General features: G+C 41.5%; 2 protein-coding genes across 3 annotated transcripts in view; one reads left to right on the forward strand and one right to left on the reverse strand.

The window, feature by feature from the left end:
• pex16 (peroxisomal biogenesis factor 16) overlaps positions 1-4,841 on the forward strand; it is a 9,551-nt gene extending 4,710 nt beyond the window's left edge. The window contains exons 7-11 of the mRNA XM_076078830.1: positions 2,260-2,409; positions 2,967-3,039; positions 3,478-3,597; positions 3,758-3,822; positions 4,208-4,841. Coding sequence (XP_075934945.1) covers positions 2,260-2,409; positions 2,967-3,039; positions 3,478-3,597; positions 3,758-3,822; positions 4,208-4,266 — 467 coding nt within the window. The 3' untranslated portion in view covers positions 4,267-4,841. The remainder of the gene's footprint in view (positions 1-2,259; positions 2,410-2,966; positions 3,040-3,477; positions 3,598-3,757; positions 3,823-4,207) is intronic.
• arfgap2 (ADP-ribosylation factor GTPase activating protein 2) lies at positions 4,771-15,202 on the reverse strand. Of its 2 annotated transcripts, XM_076078827.1 has the most exons (17): positions 15,053-15,202; positions 13,158-13,276; positions 12,506-12,578; positions 12,247-12,378; positions 11,714-11,794; positions 11,001-11,094; positions 10,813-10,869; positions 10,225-10,269; positions 8,901-8,953; positions 8,668-8,804; positions 8,373-8,504; positions 8,135-8,263; positions 7,406-7,558; positions 7,189-7,312; positions 6,508-6,595; positions 6,129-6,253; positions 4,771-5,810 (listed from the first exon to the last, which is right to left on the reverse strand). In XM_076078827.1, the coding sequence occupies exons 1-17, from the start codon at positions 15,122-15,124 to the stop codon at positions 5,790-5,792; spliced, it is 1,635 nt and encodes a 544-aa protein (XP_075934942.1). In that variant the 5' UTR covers positions 15,125-15,202; the 3' UTR covers positions 4,771-5,789. The 2 variants fall into 2 exon arrangements, with proteins under 2 accessions (XP_075934942.1, XP_075934944.1); XM_076078829.1 differs by lacking the exon at positions 10,225-10,269 and having other exon boundaries at positions 5,454-5,810.
• Positions 15,203-16,568: the final 1,366 nt, after the last annotated feature.

A 16,568-nucleotide genomic window follows, 5' to 3' on the forward strand; every position in this document is an offset into this window, starting at 1 on the left:
GTGTACAGAGTGTGTGTGTGTTTTGTATTTATTTATATGTATTTAAGTACACTGTAAACTGTTAACAGTTGATATATTGTTCATAGTTTGAAGTTTAGAAGTTTGAAGCTGTAGTTTGAAGCCAAGTGTTTTGTATTTATTTATATTTATAGTATTGTGATGTCATGAGAGGGAGGGTCATCAACGGGAGATACATCCCCTCCCGGTGGTTATAAGGACTAGAACCCAGCGTGGCATCTGGGTAATGAACTACAATTCCCATAGTCAGCAGGGCAGCCGGGGCCAAGGCGGCGGCCCAGCTGAAAGAGAGGGGACTGATTACCCGGGAGAAGTTGGTGTGGAGAGAAGGAAGGAAATGTTTGGAGAGAGGAGGACAGGAGCGACAAGGAGGAAAGGAGTTTTATTTTACATTAAAGACAACGAACCCGAAGAAAGCGGAAGATACTTATGTTTGGTTTTTGTAGCGGCTTTCGGCTGGAATGAAGTTTACCTTTTGTTTAAAGAATCTAAATATATTATTTTGAGTTAGAACACAACCGCTTGTTGTCTTCATTTATGCACCCACGCCTCACAAGCTGATCCCGACCTCTCAAGACATCACAGTATACTTTAAACAGTTTATATATTGTTAAATTTGAAGAAAAAAAGTATCGGTTCAGGCACATTTAGGCACCGGTATCGGAAAAAACCCAAACGATACCCATCCCTAGTTGTCAGGGATCTGGTTCTCAGGGATCTGGGGTACATCCCAAGTCTCTTAACTGCATCCTCGTTTCCCTCACTTGGGTCCTTTCCTTGCATCTTAGTCCCTCCCACCACGGATGCATGGAGGAAACCATGCGAGGAGAGAGGAACGAGGAAATATGTTTTAACAGACATGAGACGTCCTTTCCTCGGTTGCGTCACGTGAAGCGACGTCTGTTTCTGATGACGGAGGATCAGCTGATCAGCTGTCAGTCGGCTTTAACAGCTGGAGAGACTTTTGATAAGTTTGTGTGTGTTCACATGATCACTGTACTTAATAACAGTAACTAATAACACTAATAACTAATAAAGACACACAGTAATCACCACTGTAGAGATGTTTCTCTCTATAGTCTGTTAAACTGTGTCCTGTGTTCTGTTTATAAGCACAGGATCCATTTCTACCGGCGGAATGCGATATCGTCTTATTTATGAATTATTTGCGTCTGTACGTTTTGAAATTGTGACGTCATTATTAAATAACCCAGAATATGATTATTGTTTCTCTGAAATGATAAAACTCATCAAACCCAACAATCAGGAATGAAATGATGATAAATGATGTAAAAAGTGTTTCTTCTCTCTATCTATCTATATATACTGTATATACTGTATATATATATACTGTATATCTCATATATATATATTCCCTCATCTGTGCACACGATTACAGTACATAGTGTGTACTATGTACTATTTAGTCTCTCCAGCTCTCTGACTTTAATTGTATTCATAATAAAGTTATTGAGGGAAACATCAGATCATGAAAACACAAATCTTTCTAACAAATGTAGAAAGTTGTTTGTGGTCCTTTTGTTGTTCAGACTACAATGAACATTTATTTAAACCAGATGTTGAATCAGAAACTAATCAAATATAAAGCTTGAGTTTATTCTGCGATCCGTCTTCACTGTTTACATGTTGAACAAAATCTCATCAGTCCGATCGGCTGCAGCGTCCAATCACATGACTGATGAACAATGAGGGGGCGTGTCGGCCGTTAAAACACTTCCTGGAAGTCTGTTCTCGTGGTTCCTTGCTCATGGCTCCTCAGAGGTCCCTCCTCCATCCTCCATCCTCAGAGCTACATGAGAGCTTTGGGACGGCCGTCAATATGGCGGCGCAGAACAACTTCCGGTTCGAGCGAGGAGCGAGGAAATGACAATTAAGAGACTTTGGATCTCTTATTTGTCATTTCCTCAACTTCTGGTTTGCTTGAACCGGAAGTTGTTTTAACGGCCGACACGCCCCCTCATTGTTCATCAGTCATGTGATTGGACGCTGCAGCCGATCGGACTGATGAGATTTTGTTCAACATGTAAACAGTGAAGACGGATCACAGATTAAACTCAAAAAGAAAAAAAATTTAAATTAAATTAAATTAAATAAAAAAATTAAATTAAATTAAATTAAAAAATAAATGAAATACAAACTGAATGAATAGGCAACAGTAAAAGACTTTCTGTCCCCTGTCCCTGTGGTAAACCGCCTCCTCTCGTCTTCTTCATGTCTCAGCTCCCTCCCTGCAGGCCCGGCTGTGGGGAGCACCGAGTCAGCAGAAGAAGAGCAGCTCGAGTGGGGAGAAGCTCCACAGCAAGCCGACACCGCTGGGCCGTCGGGAGACTCTGGCCGAGTCTGTGTACATCGGGCGGCCACTCGTTCACCGTATCCTTCCCTCATCTGTGCACACGGTTACAGTGCATAGTGTGTACAGTGTGTGTATGTATATATATATATATATATATATATATATACATACATATTTATATACATGGAGAACATACCTCCAGGGCTGCACAGTCCTCTAATGGTTTAATCTGCTGCACAAACACTATCACAGATCATCGTGTTACCTTCTATCTCATGAACCAGAACAGAAAGCATCTAGTTTAATAATAAACACGTAAAATCTTAAGAAATAACTTTTTTATCTTGTTTTTAAAAAGTCGTTGCTGTCCTTGTTTTAGTGAATGGTGCTGAAGAAATACAGTTTATTGTTACTGTTATAATTGTATATATTTTAATGACTGCTGTAGCACCTGCGGTGAAGCCAAGAACACACGAGTATTTAAGTTAGAAGAGTGAAAGCCTCATCATATGACCACAGAACCACTTCAGACCTTTAAAGCAGAACAGTTAAAGTATCCGTCGTTAGGTTCCTCCTGTTTGCTCTGAGGGCCTTTTAATGAGTTTGTCCTTAAAGTGAAGCCTCCCGGCTGCAGTGCTCTGCCTCGGACTCTGTGGCAAACAGTCCTGGAAGCCGTGGCTCATCTCTGGAGTCCTCGAACTCTCCAGGTCTGCAAGCTCCTCCCCCTTTACAATAATAATCCTCATTCATGTAATAATAAATCATCAGATCTGTATCTAGTTCACAGGACATGGAGGATACTAATTATATGTGTTTATATATATATATATATAGTTATCGCTTCCAACTTTTATGTCATTTCTTGATCTAATATTATTTTAAATATTCTTTATGATTTTCAAATATTTAAATTTTTTTAAATGTGATTTTGTAAGAAGTGAAATGATTTTAAAGTCGTGTTTTGTGTTTCCTCACAGATTAAAATAAATAAATCGAAATTGTTGAATCTAAAGCTCATAACTCAGAGTGAATAGAAGCATTCTGCTATTAGTTATTAGATCAGACTATCGGACTTCTGAAACACAAAGATTACATCACTGTTCATTTATTTATAATAATCGGTGGTTCTGTGCTCCTCTCTTTAGTTTGGCGGTGCTCAGTGACGGGAAGTTCCTCAATCGATGGGAAAAGGCCGAGATGAGGAGGAGAACCTTTCTCCTGCTGTACTACCTCCTCCGCTCACCTTTCTACGACAAATACTCTGAGTAAGTAGTACTACTAGTACTCGTACTAGTTGAATGAAATTGAATTGAATGAAATGAATGTTCTGACAACCGACCAATCAATCAATAACTGAGCAGTGTTTTAAAGGTCACACAGAGTTCTTGTTCTCGTCTGAACTGTTGACTGTTTGTTGGTCTTCAGGGAGAAGATTCTCTTCCTGCTCAGACTTCTGGCCGATCACGTTCCAGGAATCGGCCTCGTGGCTCGTAAGTACTGAAGTGATGATCGACGTGAAACATTCACGATGTCAATGAACAGTTATCCTTATTGATTATCAGGGGAAACATTTGAACTCTGACAGTTTGTCCCCAGAATACATGAGCTGTGCTTCGTATTAGGAAACTTAGCTTTGAATATAAATATTTTACTCAAACAGAATAATTCCATATTTATTATCTGACGACATTTAACATCCAGAACCTCAACACAACGTGTAAAGGTGTAAATGTAAAATAAATAAGTTTCTGATCAGCGAAGTTAGAGTCTCACTTAGAATGATCAATAGAAGTGACACGTGAAGACAACAGGATATCTAATGACACTAATGATGGAGGTCTTGGTGTTCTCCTGACGTGCTGTTCCTGTGTGCAGGCCCGCTGATGGATTACCTCCCCAGCTGGCAGAAGATCTACTTCTACAACTGGGGATAAAGAGCTGCTGGAGACGCTCCTCGTGGATCCCTTAAAATCAGACGGCACTGATGTGGAGCTGATCACCACTTCTGAAGGACAGAGAGCAGCTTTTAGGCTATTTCACAAATAGAAGCAAACATGTTTTCCTCCCGTTTGACACACAGAAGCTGTGACTCACGTTAAACACATCCCGTCTGCTTCGTGCGTCAGATGTCGGTGACCGTGCATTCTGTAGTCTGACCTACTTGCATTGATTTGCGACCTACTTTTGTAAGCGATGTCATCATTCTATTCTTCTCGGAGCCCCCCCCTCCAGCGTCTCACCAGATGAGGCGAGCATCGCTGTCGGTCCAGAGCGAGTCGTCGGCAGCTCGCTGCAGAGGAATCCTTCCAGAGAGCGCCTAAAAACTCTAACTTCAGCGGCTTCGTCCCCGCCGGCCGACTCTGAATTTCCAGTTTCTCACGCAGAAACAGATCAAACATCCGGTTTCAATGTGGAGTCAATGACCATGAACAAGCCGCAGGTTTTCTTAAGTCTTTATTATCATACTGAACATCCTGTTTGTAGCCTACAAATAAATAGTTTAAAGTTTTCAGTTTGTGGTCGTTACTTTTGTTTGTTTTTAAATCACAGGGTGCAACACACACGGCCACGCGAGGAACAATAGGTCTATGAAGGGACATAAACCGGTCGGTCCGGTCGGTAACTCGGTGAATGTCAAGTCTGCCGTGAAGGTGAAGGCGCTGCAGCATCAACCAGAGAGAATAACTTCTAAGCGAACTTGCATGCTGCCCGGCTCTGAAATGACATTTTTATCTTAAACTATCTTTAGAAATGTAAACTGAAGACTTCCAACCTTTCAAAATAAAAGGTTAAACTGCGGAGAGAAGGCAGAGTGGAGACTTCAGATTGAGTGAAGGTTTAGTTTGAGGAGTTTGAATCAAAGCCGTGTAGTTTAACAGCTCCTCCGGGTCACAGGAGGCTCTGGTCTCTGCCGGGTTTAACTAGTTTATTAAAAACATAAATAAATAACCAGAGCAGCTCGTGATGCTCCGATGTTTTTACAACATATACTTTCAGACAGAAACGCATATTTCAGTGTTTTGTGTCAATGAAAATAAAAGTAAATCTGAACTTCAGTGAATCAAACACCAAATGCAGAAATTCTGTATTCGTGTTCAAATTAACGTTGAAAATATATATATATACTGCACTTTTCTTTTAATATCACAAAAAAACATAAGACATTTGATAATATGAATCAAAAACAACACTTTGATTTATGTATAAGGAATAAAATGTAGAATTAACTCGGCGTCCTTTTTGAAAACTAAGACCAACAGAAGTGGGTTTCAGGAGAAGAACAGCGACTTCACCCTGTGACGCTCTCACTCCTGCAGCATTGTCTCTAGAGGAGGACACTTTTATTTTCCCCATGCAACCCTTCCTGCTGCCCGTCTCTCTCTCTCGCGGTCCGTCAGGAGGCCGGGCGGCTCTTCACAGGCGTCAGTCAGCGTTTCCTCCCAGAGGTCAGAGGTGATCAGTACGAGCCGTATCGATCCTGAGAAAACATTTCACAAATCCAGAGAAATGAGCAAATATTGTTGAATCACTTCCCCGGTTACTACAATTTAACAACTCGGTTTAAAGAGACAGTAGAGATGTTATTAAGTGTGTGTGTGTGTGTGAGGTTCTTCTCCAGAGTCACAGTTGTACTACAGTAGAGTTTAGAGAAACACACAAATCAATGCTCTGCTGTGGACGTATTCTAGACTCCTAACAGACTCTGACTCTGCAGAAGAACCTCACACACACACACACACACTTCTGAACACCGCTACTGTCTCTTTAAGGTGACGTTGACCGGCTGACGTCTCACCTGGATTGTATTCATGACCCCGTTGGCCAGGACGGCCATCTTTCCCGCTACAGTCTTCACTCCCTGTTTGAACTGTGCGATGTCGGGGCCGGCGGGGAGCACGCTGTCGAAGCCCGGGCCCCTGCCTGAGAGGAGGAGACGTTCAATCACTCATTTGGGGAGGAAGTTGGATGATAAGGGTGCAGATAGATTTTCCTTCACACACTAGTTTATTTTGACTCACTAGAGTACCGAATGTGGATTCATCCGCCGCTAAAAATAGTCCCCGACAAATGCACTATTTCCAGCTGTTCCAGCTGTTTCAGGGAATTCTGAACCCTTTTGAAAATATGAATCTGCAGCTCTTTTCTACACAAACACTCAAACAAACAGGAGTTACCTTTTTGGTCACTTCCGTCCCCAAACAGGTCAGCTGAGCTGATGGAGGTGCTTCCAGACATGGTCTCCAGTCGGGTCTTTGCATCGTACTGAGAGGACCAAAGACAAGTCATCGTGACCGAGTTACTGCTGTCATATATACTGTATATAAGCATGTATCCAAGTGGCACTCGAGTTCAGTTATCATCCTAAACTGAAGCGCAGAGATAAATAATATCACAGTGCAGGAAGAGGCACACTGAAGCCTCCACCGAAATAATGTAAAAAAACGCCCAATATTATAGAGAACTAAATGAATATAGATAAGATGTGACTACGTAATATGGATAACACGGTACTTTAATGAGATATAGGAGCTATAATAATAGTGTGTGTGTGTGTGTGTGTGTGTTCATACAGTAGTGGCTGTAGTGGTTCATACAGCCGCATTAACTCCTAATAAAAGATAGTGATGCTACTGAATGAAACAACCATAAATATAATATAAAATATGAAACACGGACAATAATGCATCATGAGAGCAATTACAAAAGAGCAATTAAATCGTCTAAAAGCATCCGTTTAAACATTGTACAGAGGAAAGCCGCGCCGTAATTTGCTCCTAAATCTTATAGAAAGTTGACGTCTGAGTGATTTCTGAGCATGAAGATGTGAATATTGAGGAGCTGAGTAGTTTGCTCACCTCTGCACTGATCTCCCGACCAAAGAACATGTCTGAAGAAATGGCCTTTGCGTTGGCAAACTTCTGTCGGGCCTCGCTGGACTCGGACACCGGAGCCGACACGTCTTTCCTTCTGCTGGGGAGTCTGGATCAAACAGAGAGCAGGTCAGAGCTGCACACCGTCCAGAGGAAACGGCGGCTTCATTGGTCCCGTTACAACACAGAGGACAGCAGATACCTCTCTCCAATGGGCTGGATGCTAGAGATGGTGACCTCCTCTTTGGGGTCGTCTTTCTCCAGAGCCCAGGAGGTGGTGAAGGAGGCGGTTCCTCCCTCGGTGTCCCACCGGGACCCAAAAGTGTCTCCCACTGTGAACGGGTTGTCCTTATACCTGGAACATCAAACACAGCGGAGCGTTAACGGGTTCTGTTCAGCTCTTTGTGCTCTCATCTTTCTGTGGTCAAAGCACACAATCAGAGATTCAAACGCACAATATATAATATTCTCTCTATTGAAACAACGGATTAAAACACTGAATGAAGCAGCTTCACGTTAGAAATCGGTGTTTGTCCGACGCTGTTCGGAGGACGCTGAGAGACGAGCTAATGATGCTAACGTTAGCTCAGCTGGTTCCTCTGATGACTTAAGATCCTGACGTCCCACGAGTTCATAACAACAACGCTGACGCTGCACAAAGAGGATATCACGCCATCGACTGAAATCACATTTCTCTCAAAGGAACATATTCATTGTTTGACTTGAGTGCATCTATTTACGAGGGACAGTGCACATGAATCAACGGTTCAGTTTTCACCTCAATGTAGATGTTCCAGAGAGTCTGTGGTCCCTCAGCACATTATCACAAACTGGTGTCTGATATGATCAATATAATGCTACAACAACACATACGACAGCTTCAAACTGTGCTAGATAAATAAGCACAGGTCCTTCGAGGTGTCTTACGTACTTCGGGGGTCCGGAGGTGAAACCAGGCTCTTCAAACAAGTCCAGTTTGGAGCGAGTGGAGGACTTGGCTCCCACGGGGGTCTCCTGCTCGATCACCTGCATCTCTGACATCACCGAGTGAGACACGGCGCTGAAACAGGAACAGCAACACATTGAGAGGAGAACCGAGACGCTTTAGGGACAACGAGAGCCCATCGAGTGCAGCGGAACCTTCCGGTTCGCCGACCCTCGGACGTTACCTCCTGTTGCCGAAGCCCATCCCGAGTCTCTCGGCCTGCTCCCTCTTCTTGCTCTCCAGGGTCTGGATCTTCTTCTCCTCCATCTTCCTGTCGATCTCCAGCTCTTTGTAGGCCAAACGCATGGAGGCCACGCTGCAAGAGCCACAACGAGTCACGTCGGAGCACAAAGTGTTTTATCTCTTATTTTGAAAAAAATGGATGGAAGAACGAAAATTACGAAGAAAAAAAACTGGAATTCTTGTAACGATGTGAGACGAGTTGAGGTGAGAATAGGAGAGTAAAGTGGTCTCCTCACATGGACTCCTCGGCTTGCTTCTTGGCCTCAGCGGCGTGCTCCTCTCGCATCTTCTCGGCCACCTGCGCCTGCTTCTCCACCTCAGAGAAGCTCTTGCTGCTCACCTTCTGGGCTCCGAGACCTTTCTTTGCACCGAGCTGCACCGAGTCAACGTCACATATTCATAAGTATGGATGAAAGTTAAAGAGGACGCTCAAACACGAGGCTCGTGGTTTGGTGGAAATGAGACTCACCCCTTTCTTGGCAGACATGGGCTTCTTTTTACCGATGATGGAGGCCTTCACGTCTGTAACACAGAGTTGAATCTGTTGAAACAAACTTCAAAGACTAGTTTCATTCAGTAGCTGGAATCAAAGCATGAAGAATCCCCACGGCTCACAAGAAGAAGCTGCACTGAGAGGCTGGTTGGTTCCTAAAGATGCTCTGGTGTACGGTTCTAACATGCAACACAATGACAAAGTGACAACAGAAGAATAAACCTCCAGTCACCAGCCGGCAGAGACTCACGTTTACATCTGAAGCAGTGTCGCTACGTCGTGAGCATGCGTGTTCACCGCATGATTCAAACACTCTCATCTCTAAACTACCAACTCAACGTTAATATGATCCAGAGTATGAACATTAAGTCGTACTTTCAGACGGCAATGTTTCCGTTTGCGGTGCTCTTGTTCTCAGCTGAAGGAAAAAGTTGAGAATGTTGGAACAATATTTCAGGACGTTTGACTTTTTCTCTCGTCTTCGTTGTGTTTAAATGACTTCTTTAAACACCCCATGTTCTCCAGAGGTCTTTCGTCGGGAGATCAGTACACAGGTGAGCAAACTACTCAGCTCCTCAATATTCACATCTTCATGCTCCGAAATCACTCACAGCTTTCTATAAGATTTAGGAGCTAATTACGGCGCGGCTTTCCTCTGTAGTGTGTTTAAAAGGATGCTTTAAGACGAATCAATTGCGCTTTTGTAATTGCTCTCCCCGTGTATTTATTAATAGTATTCCATATTTGATACTATATTTATAGTTTACTATTGTTTAGGCGTTAATGCAGCTGTATAAACCAATATCAACAAACACACAATCACAGTCTGTCTTTGTTGTTGTTGATGTATTGTTATTATTATATCTCCTACATCAGCATTGAAACACCAGCTTATCATCTGTGTTTCTACTAAATCAACCAGCAGCACAGACGAGGTGCTAGTGAGTCTGTTACCTGCACGCTGAGAGAAGGACCTTAAATCACAGACACTTCAGGAAACTATGCGTTCAGAGACGGCAGACTATTTTTAGAATCCTTTGAACCTTTCCATGAAGAGTTATGACGCACAACGTCAACACTTCATGTGGAATGTCAGCAGCATCACACGGATCACCTGCAGGTATTCAAGCTCCACAATAACTTGTTTACACAATGCAGCGGTAACTTGTTGTAACTTGTGAAACAGCCGAAAGCGTTTCTCCTGAACGAGTCCTTTTCTGCGGCGAGATCGGCAGAAAGCTGAAGAGTCAAATCAAGCCACACAGCCATGCAACCGCCGGCACCGACAGCGGCTAGTCACCTTCAGGTGTCCGTCCGTCCTGTGAGGACAGACGCATGGAGTCGTCTACGCGTCATCACAACCACCGTCCAAAACACAGAAGGAGCCCATTTAACATCAACATCAAGCTCTCAGCCACAGTTACAGTTACACACAAAATATGGATTCATGAATCAGTCGACAGGAAAGTAAAGTAAAGATAACCGAGCGGTTCACTTAAAGACTTTCCTTTAGCTCAATGCTTTGTGTGTTATTCACCTGCAGACACAACGTGTGCTGATAATTATATTAAAAACTATTCTGATCATTCATGAATCTCTCTCTTTGATTTATATTCTTTCTGTTGGTCTGAACCGTTTCAGTGAAGCACATTCTGCTGCATCTGTTTCTATGAAATACACTAAATAGTTGAATATGAATCAGTATAATGAATCAGGGAAACAATCTGCAGATGCATGTCGGTACAGACATACACACTCGGATAATGAATGGAGCGCCAGGCACAGGGAGAACATCACTGAGAATAAGCACACGTGTCCACCATGAGGGGGGGGCTGCAGATGACAGCGCTGAGGTTATGAAAGAGCCGAGTGGAGCTCACAGACTCACCCATGCAGGCTTTGGGTGACGAGCTCAGACCGTGGATGCTGGGTCCTTCCTCCAGCTCTGTGAACAGCACCACAAAACACTCCTTTTATTGAATAATCGAAATTCAGAGTCCCCTGCAGCTGATGCATCTGTTTTATAGAACCTTTAAAATGTGTAAACCCGATAAGACAAAGGCTTGTTCTACTGACGGGTGTCCTCCTGGCCTTTGGCCGACGTGTCCATCAGCTGTGAGGTCAGAGCGGCTCCATTCTGCTCCGGCGCCATGCTCCAGTCGTCAGCATTCTGAGGACGGAGACAGAGAAACACAAAGTATTTAAGTATTTATGTTTTCTATCGAGCAAGAGAAAACATTTCATAATGTCGGTCCAGCAGCATAACATTTATCACAGATGTATCAACTACAACGCGTTTCAACTGATGACACAATGCTGCATCACAGTAATGTCAACAATATGTTATCAACACAGATTTACCAACAACACAAACACTACTTCCTTTAATGGTGATTATGCTCATGTTTTCATTCGCTATAGTTCTGTTTTTTTAAACGTTTTTACACATTTTAGACCCATTTGTCTCAACTTTACTATGTTTTTGTTGTATTAATGCTGTTGTTTATATTTACTGATATTACTAATAACTTTAGTTTCCGATGTACTGTTGTGTTTCACTTAACTGTTTAATAATTATCATCTTTTACGTGTTTATATTAAAAAAAGGGTCTGAAATAATCCACTACTACTCAAATTAAAAAAACAAAGATCTCTCCTGATATTTGGCTAAATACGTTTAGTGATCACCAACGTATTTATTGAAGATGGCTGCCGGGGTTTTGTCTGTGTCTCTCTCTCTCTCTCTCTCACACACACACACACACACACACACACACACACACACACACCTGTGTGAGTTCTGTAAAAAAGTCTGCCTCTTTCTTCTGAGGAGCTGAAGGAGTTCCTCCTGCAGAAGATTCGATCCAGAGCTGCGACAAAGACAAGAAGAGTGATAACTGAGACACGTTGTGTTCACACAGCAGCGTTACAAGTCTCTCATGTTCTTATCATCGGGTAGCGTGATCAGTGCACCGTGTGGACTCTGAACCAGACCTGCCAGCACGGCTCAGACTCTGATAATCACTCTGATGTAACACGACAATGATCGACAGGACACCGGCTCAGTTCTGTTCAGTTCTGACAAAAACAAACCACCTGGTCGGGTTGTTGTGTGCAGCTATCAGCTGTCAGACTACAAGAGGTCACAAACGTATCACATGACTATAAAAACCATCCTGGATCAGAAAAGCTCAGATAGTGTAAGTGCCCTTGCGTGTGTGTGTGTGCGCGCAATACAAATACAGACACTTTAGTTAATTGTGCAGCCCTACAACACGAGACTCATCCCCCTTTAAACGGTTTCCACTCGAGTGATACTCACGTCTGAGCCATATTTGGACAACGCGGCATTAGCTTGGTGCCGGATCTTCTCCCGGTACAGCTGAGCTGCGCGGCTGTTGTACTTGGCGTTGGTGTCGTTTGTGGAGCAGCCGTGCTGACGGAAGAAGGCCGTCTTCAAACAGAAGGAGGAGTTATTGATGTCTAGCTAATTACACTACATTGAACATGGGTCATGGACCTAAACATCTTGTATCTCATTCTTTAAATTTGATTCACGCCTGACCTCAAGCTGGACTCACCGCATTGGCATTGCCTCCAACCTGCATGCATCTGAGCTGGAACCAGTTCCAGTTGGAGTCTAACTCAGTGGACCTGAGGCATAGAGGGAAGAACATGGAGAACAAATCAGCAGTGGACCAAATCTGATGTATGTGACTCAAAACTGTGCTTCATGAACAGCAGGAATCTGATCTTTTTCATTTTGATTTGTCTGACGAGCTACTGAATGTAAACACATGCTGATTTCCCTTTTTTAATCCTTCTAACAGTGAATAAACAGCTACCCAGCTGTACAGGAACAGTGTTCTTCCTTTATTCCATTGTCTCTCTGGTGATTCTATCTTTATTGTTTTAACCTGCTTTCATGCTGGTCATATCCTTCAAACACATAAAGTAGACCTTTCTGTCTGTCTTTTCTGTTAAATAACACATGTTCAGGGAGTGCAGTTAGTGACAGTGTGGGCTCCACGGTGACGCACATCTCAGGCTAAAGATTGCGGTGTGAACGTAGCCGATGCATCTGCGAATTCTGAGTCATTCATAATCTGTGGTCACAGAACTATTCTCTACACAGAACACAATGTCATTAAAGTCTTTCCTTCAGACAGCTCAACTCCTCTCAGAGGTGGGGGCCATGATGCGGACTGTTGACAGCGGCACACTGAGGCTTACCTGATGAAGCTGAGATGCACTCCCAGGGAGCGGTGGATGCCGGAGCAGTCGATGCACAAGAACACGCCGTAGGAGATACTCGCCCAGCTCGGGTTTTTGGCGGCGCAGTCAAAACATCCCTGTGCAGAAACAACACGCACATCCCATGAGCTATTGTTAGCATCAACATCTCAGTGGTTATTACACTGCAGAGAGCCGGTTCAGTCAACACCAACACATGAAGGATAACTCCATCCTTCAATATGTACCTCTGATGTACTACAGTATAAAGTACAATATGTACCTCTGATGTACTACAGTATAAAGTACAATATGTACCTCTGAGATGTACTACAGCAGAAAGTACATTATGTACCTCTGAGATGTAGTACAGTATAAAGTACAATATGTACCTCTGATGTACTACAGTATAAAGTACAATATGTACCTCTGAGATGTACTACAGCAGAAAGTACAATATGTACCTCTGAGATGTACTACAGTATAAAGTACAATATATACCTCTGAGATGTACTACAGTATAAAGTACAATATGTACCTCTGAGATGTACTACAGTATAAAGTACAATATATACCTCTGAGATGTAGTACAGTAAAAAGTACAATATGTACCTCTGAGATGTACTACAGTATAAAGTACAATATTTACCTCTGAGATGTAGTACAGTAAAAAGTACAATATGTACCTCTGAGATGTAGTACAGTAGAAAGTACTATATTTACCTCTGAGATGTAGTACAGTAGAAAGTACAATATGTACCTCTGAGATGTAGTACAGTAAAAAGTACAATATGTACCTCTGAGATGTAGTACAGTAGAAAGTACTATATTTACCTCTGAGATGTAGTACAGTAGAAAGTACAATATGTACCTCTGAGATGTAGTACAGTAAAAAGTACAATATGTACCTCTGAGATGTAGTACAGTAAAAAGTACAATATGTACCTCTGAGATATAGTACAGTAAAAAGTACAATATGTACCTCTGAGATATAGTACAGTAAAAAGTACAATATGTACCTCTGAGATATAGTACAGTAAAAAGTACAATATGTACCTCTGAGATGTAGTACAGTAAAAAGTACAATATGTACCTCTGAGATATAGTACAGTAAAAAGTACAATATGTACCTCTGAGATGTAGTACAGTAAAAAGTACAATATGTACCTCTGAGATGTAGTACAGTAGAAAGTACTATATTTACCTCTGAGATGTAGTACAGTAGAAAGTACAATATGTACCTCTGAGATGTAGTACAGTAGAAGTATAAAGTTACACAAAATGTAAACACTCAAGTAAAGTACCTGAAGATTTGATTAAGTTAAATCTACTTCGTTACATTTGACCACTGGATTTGATTTACACTCTCGTTGTAACCAGCTTTAATAAAACGTATCAAATCAGATACAATACACCTAAAATTAATATTAAACTGATCCCAAGCCAGCCTGCCATATGTCCTGTAGCTACCGGTAGTTATTACGTCAGACACTGCTAGCATTGGATAGCATATGGTTCAATACTGTCAATCCTTCACGTAAATATCTTTGTTAAACAGAGTCTTATATTGTATGTATCTAGACTTTTAGACTATCCAGTTGTCTCGTTAATACTTTTCTATAACGTAGTGAGGCGTAAGTGGTTAGCTTCCCCCTCCTCAGCATACACAACCCGTATACGTGGCCTTTATGTTTGAGGCTAGCAGTCGTTAGCTCCCATGTAGTCGGGCCTAGCTACATGCTACATAGCTACATGCTAGGACCAGCTACATGGGAGCTAGCTACATGGGATGTGTGTATATATATATATATTGATATATATATATATATATATATATGTACATATATAAAAAAAAACATGCACACACAACGGCGGCAGGCGTCCTATTCGGTTACCTTGTTTGTGGCAATGGATCTAAGTCTTTTAAAAATGGTGAGGATCTCAGTCTTATTTGGTTCCGTAGCCATCTTGCCACTGTTAGACAAATTTCCATAAGATGACGTCACTACGGATAGCCGTTTGGTCACACACCCAATAAAAGCGAAAATCGGATTTACGCACACACAAACGTAAAGTGTTCAACATAAAACCTGTTGATTGGCGCGTAGCTTGCGTCTATTAATTTCAATGTTCCTCCATTTTCACTCTTGTACAATCAAATATATTTTAAATGCTGCAGACAACTCTTATTCGCTAAACCAATCAGCATTAAGCCCTTAATTGGATCAAAGAGAGGATTAGTTAGGTCTATATGGTCAGAAATCAGTCATTATGAATTACTATGAAGATGGTGGGTTACATTTTCTTAACTCCTCTGAAGTACACATTCAAAATAATTTTCATTGGGTAAGGATATTGTTAAAACAATCTATTTTTCTTTCTATCATACTAGTGGATCAATTAGTCAACAGGGATGGCAGTTTAATCATTTAATCAACACTAAATATTAATTTCTAAATAAGCTTGAAGAGGTCAAAACTCCATAATACTGATACTATAAATACTCATACTAAAAAACAAATACTATTAACACAGTGCCTCTCAAAACAAAGTCACAAACTGCTTTACATGGTTAAAACAGGAATAAAAAACAGAACTGCATTGAAATAATTACAGTACAATGGAAATACAATACCTAGAAGTGACATTAAAAATAGAAAAACAAAACATCAATAAGGTTAGACTTGTTGAAAATGTGCCTACATTAATAAAAAGCTTCTTTAAAAAAAAAAAAAGATAAGTTTTAACAGAAACGATGTTACTGATTCTGTAAGTGTCAGAATTCTTAATAATGTTCACATATTTTGTTTTTGTCTCCTCTTCACAACCAGTGGTGGCATAAAGTCATTTACACAAGCACTGTACGTGCGTGTTTCCCTTTTACGATACTTCTACTTCCCTATTCAAGAGTGAATAACTACATGTATTTCTCAGCTACAGTTATGGATTAAGATGTTACATAAAGGAACTGTAACACGTTTATAGAATATGATCCATTGTTATAGATTAAATATCATGCAAAATAGTTCAAATTGGCTCCACCTCAACCAGCTCCAATATCAAAATGATCAACCTGGGTTGATTATTTCTATTACATTTTGTATATTTTACACAACCTCTTTTATTGATTTTATTTATTTAAAAGGACATTTTAAGGACAACACACATTAATCAACGTTTCTGTAAATGTGCCAGCTGGATGATTTTAAACTGGCGGGATGTTTTGAATCCAGTGAGTTGATCGTCTTGTTGTCTACAAAAGACAACGAGACACAATAAAGACAGCAACAAAAGAAAAAGCATTCTCAAGACAGAAAGAAACAACACACACACAACCCAAAGCAACAAAGGCAACATGATGAGAGTCATTTTGAACACACGCAGACTGTTTGTAAATGCTGCACATTTGAT

Source organism: Anarhichas minor, unplaced genomic scaffold, assembly GCF_050575085.1.
Source record: "Anarhichas minor isolate MPS153535 unplaced genomic scaffold, ASM5057508v1 ptg000067l, whole genome shotgun sequence".
Classification (NCBI taxonomy): domain Eukaryota; kingdom Metazoa; phylum Chordata; class Actinopteri; order Perciformes; family Anarhichadidae; genus Anarhichas; species Anarhichas minor.

Coding starts and splice junctions, on each gene's coding strand:
- arfgap2 (XM_076078827.1), bottom strand. CDS start 15,124: ATGGCTACGGAACCAAATAAGACTGAGATCCTCACCATTTTTAAAAGA. Junction 8,505..8,667: donor AAGCAAGCCGAGGAGTCCAT/GTGAGGAGACCA, acceptor TGGCTCTTGCAG/CGTGGCCTCCATGCGTTTGG. Junction 7,313..7,405: donor ATCCAGCCCATTGGAGAGAG/GTATCTGCTGTC, acceptor TGTTTGATCCAG/ACTCCCCAGCAGAAGGAAAG.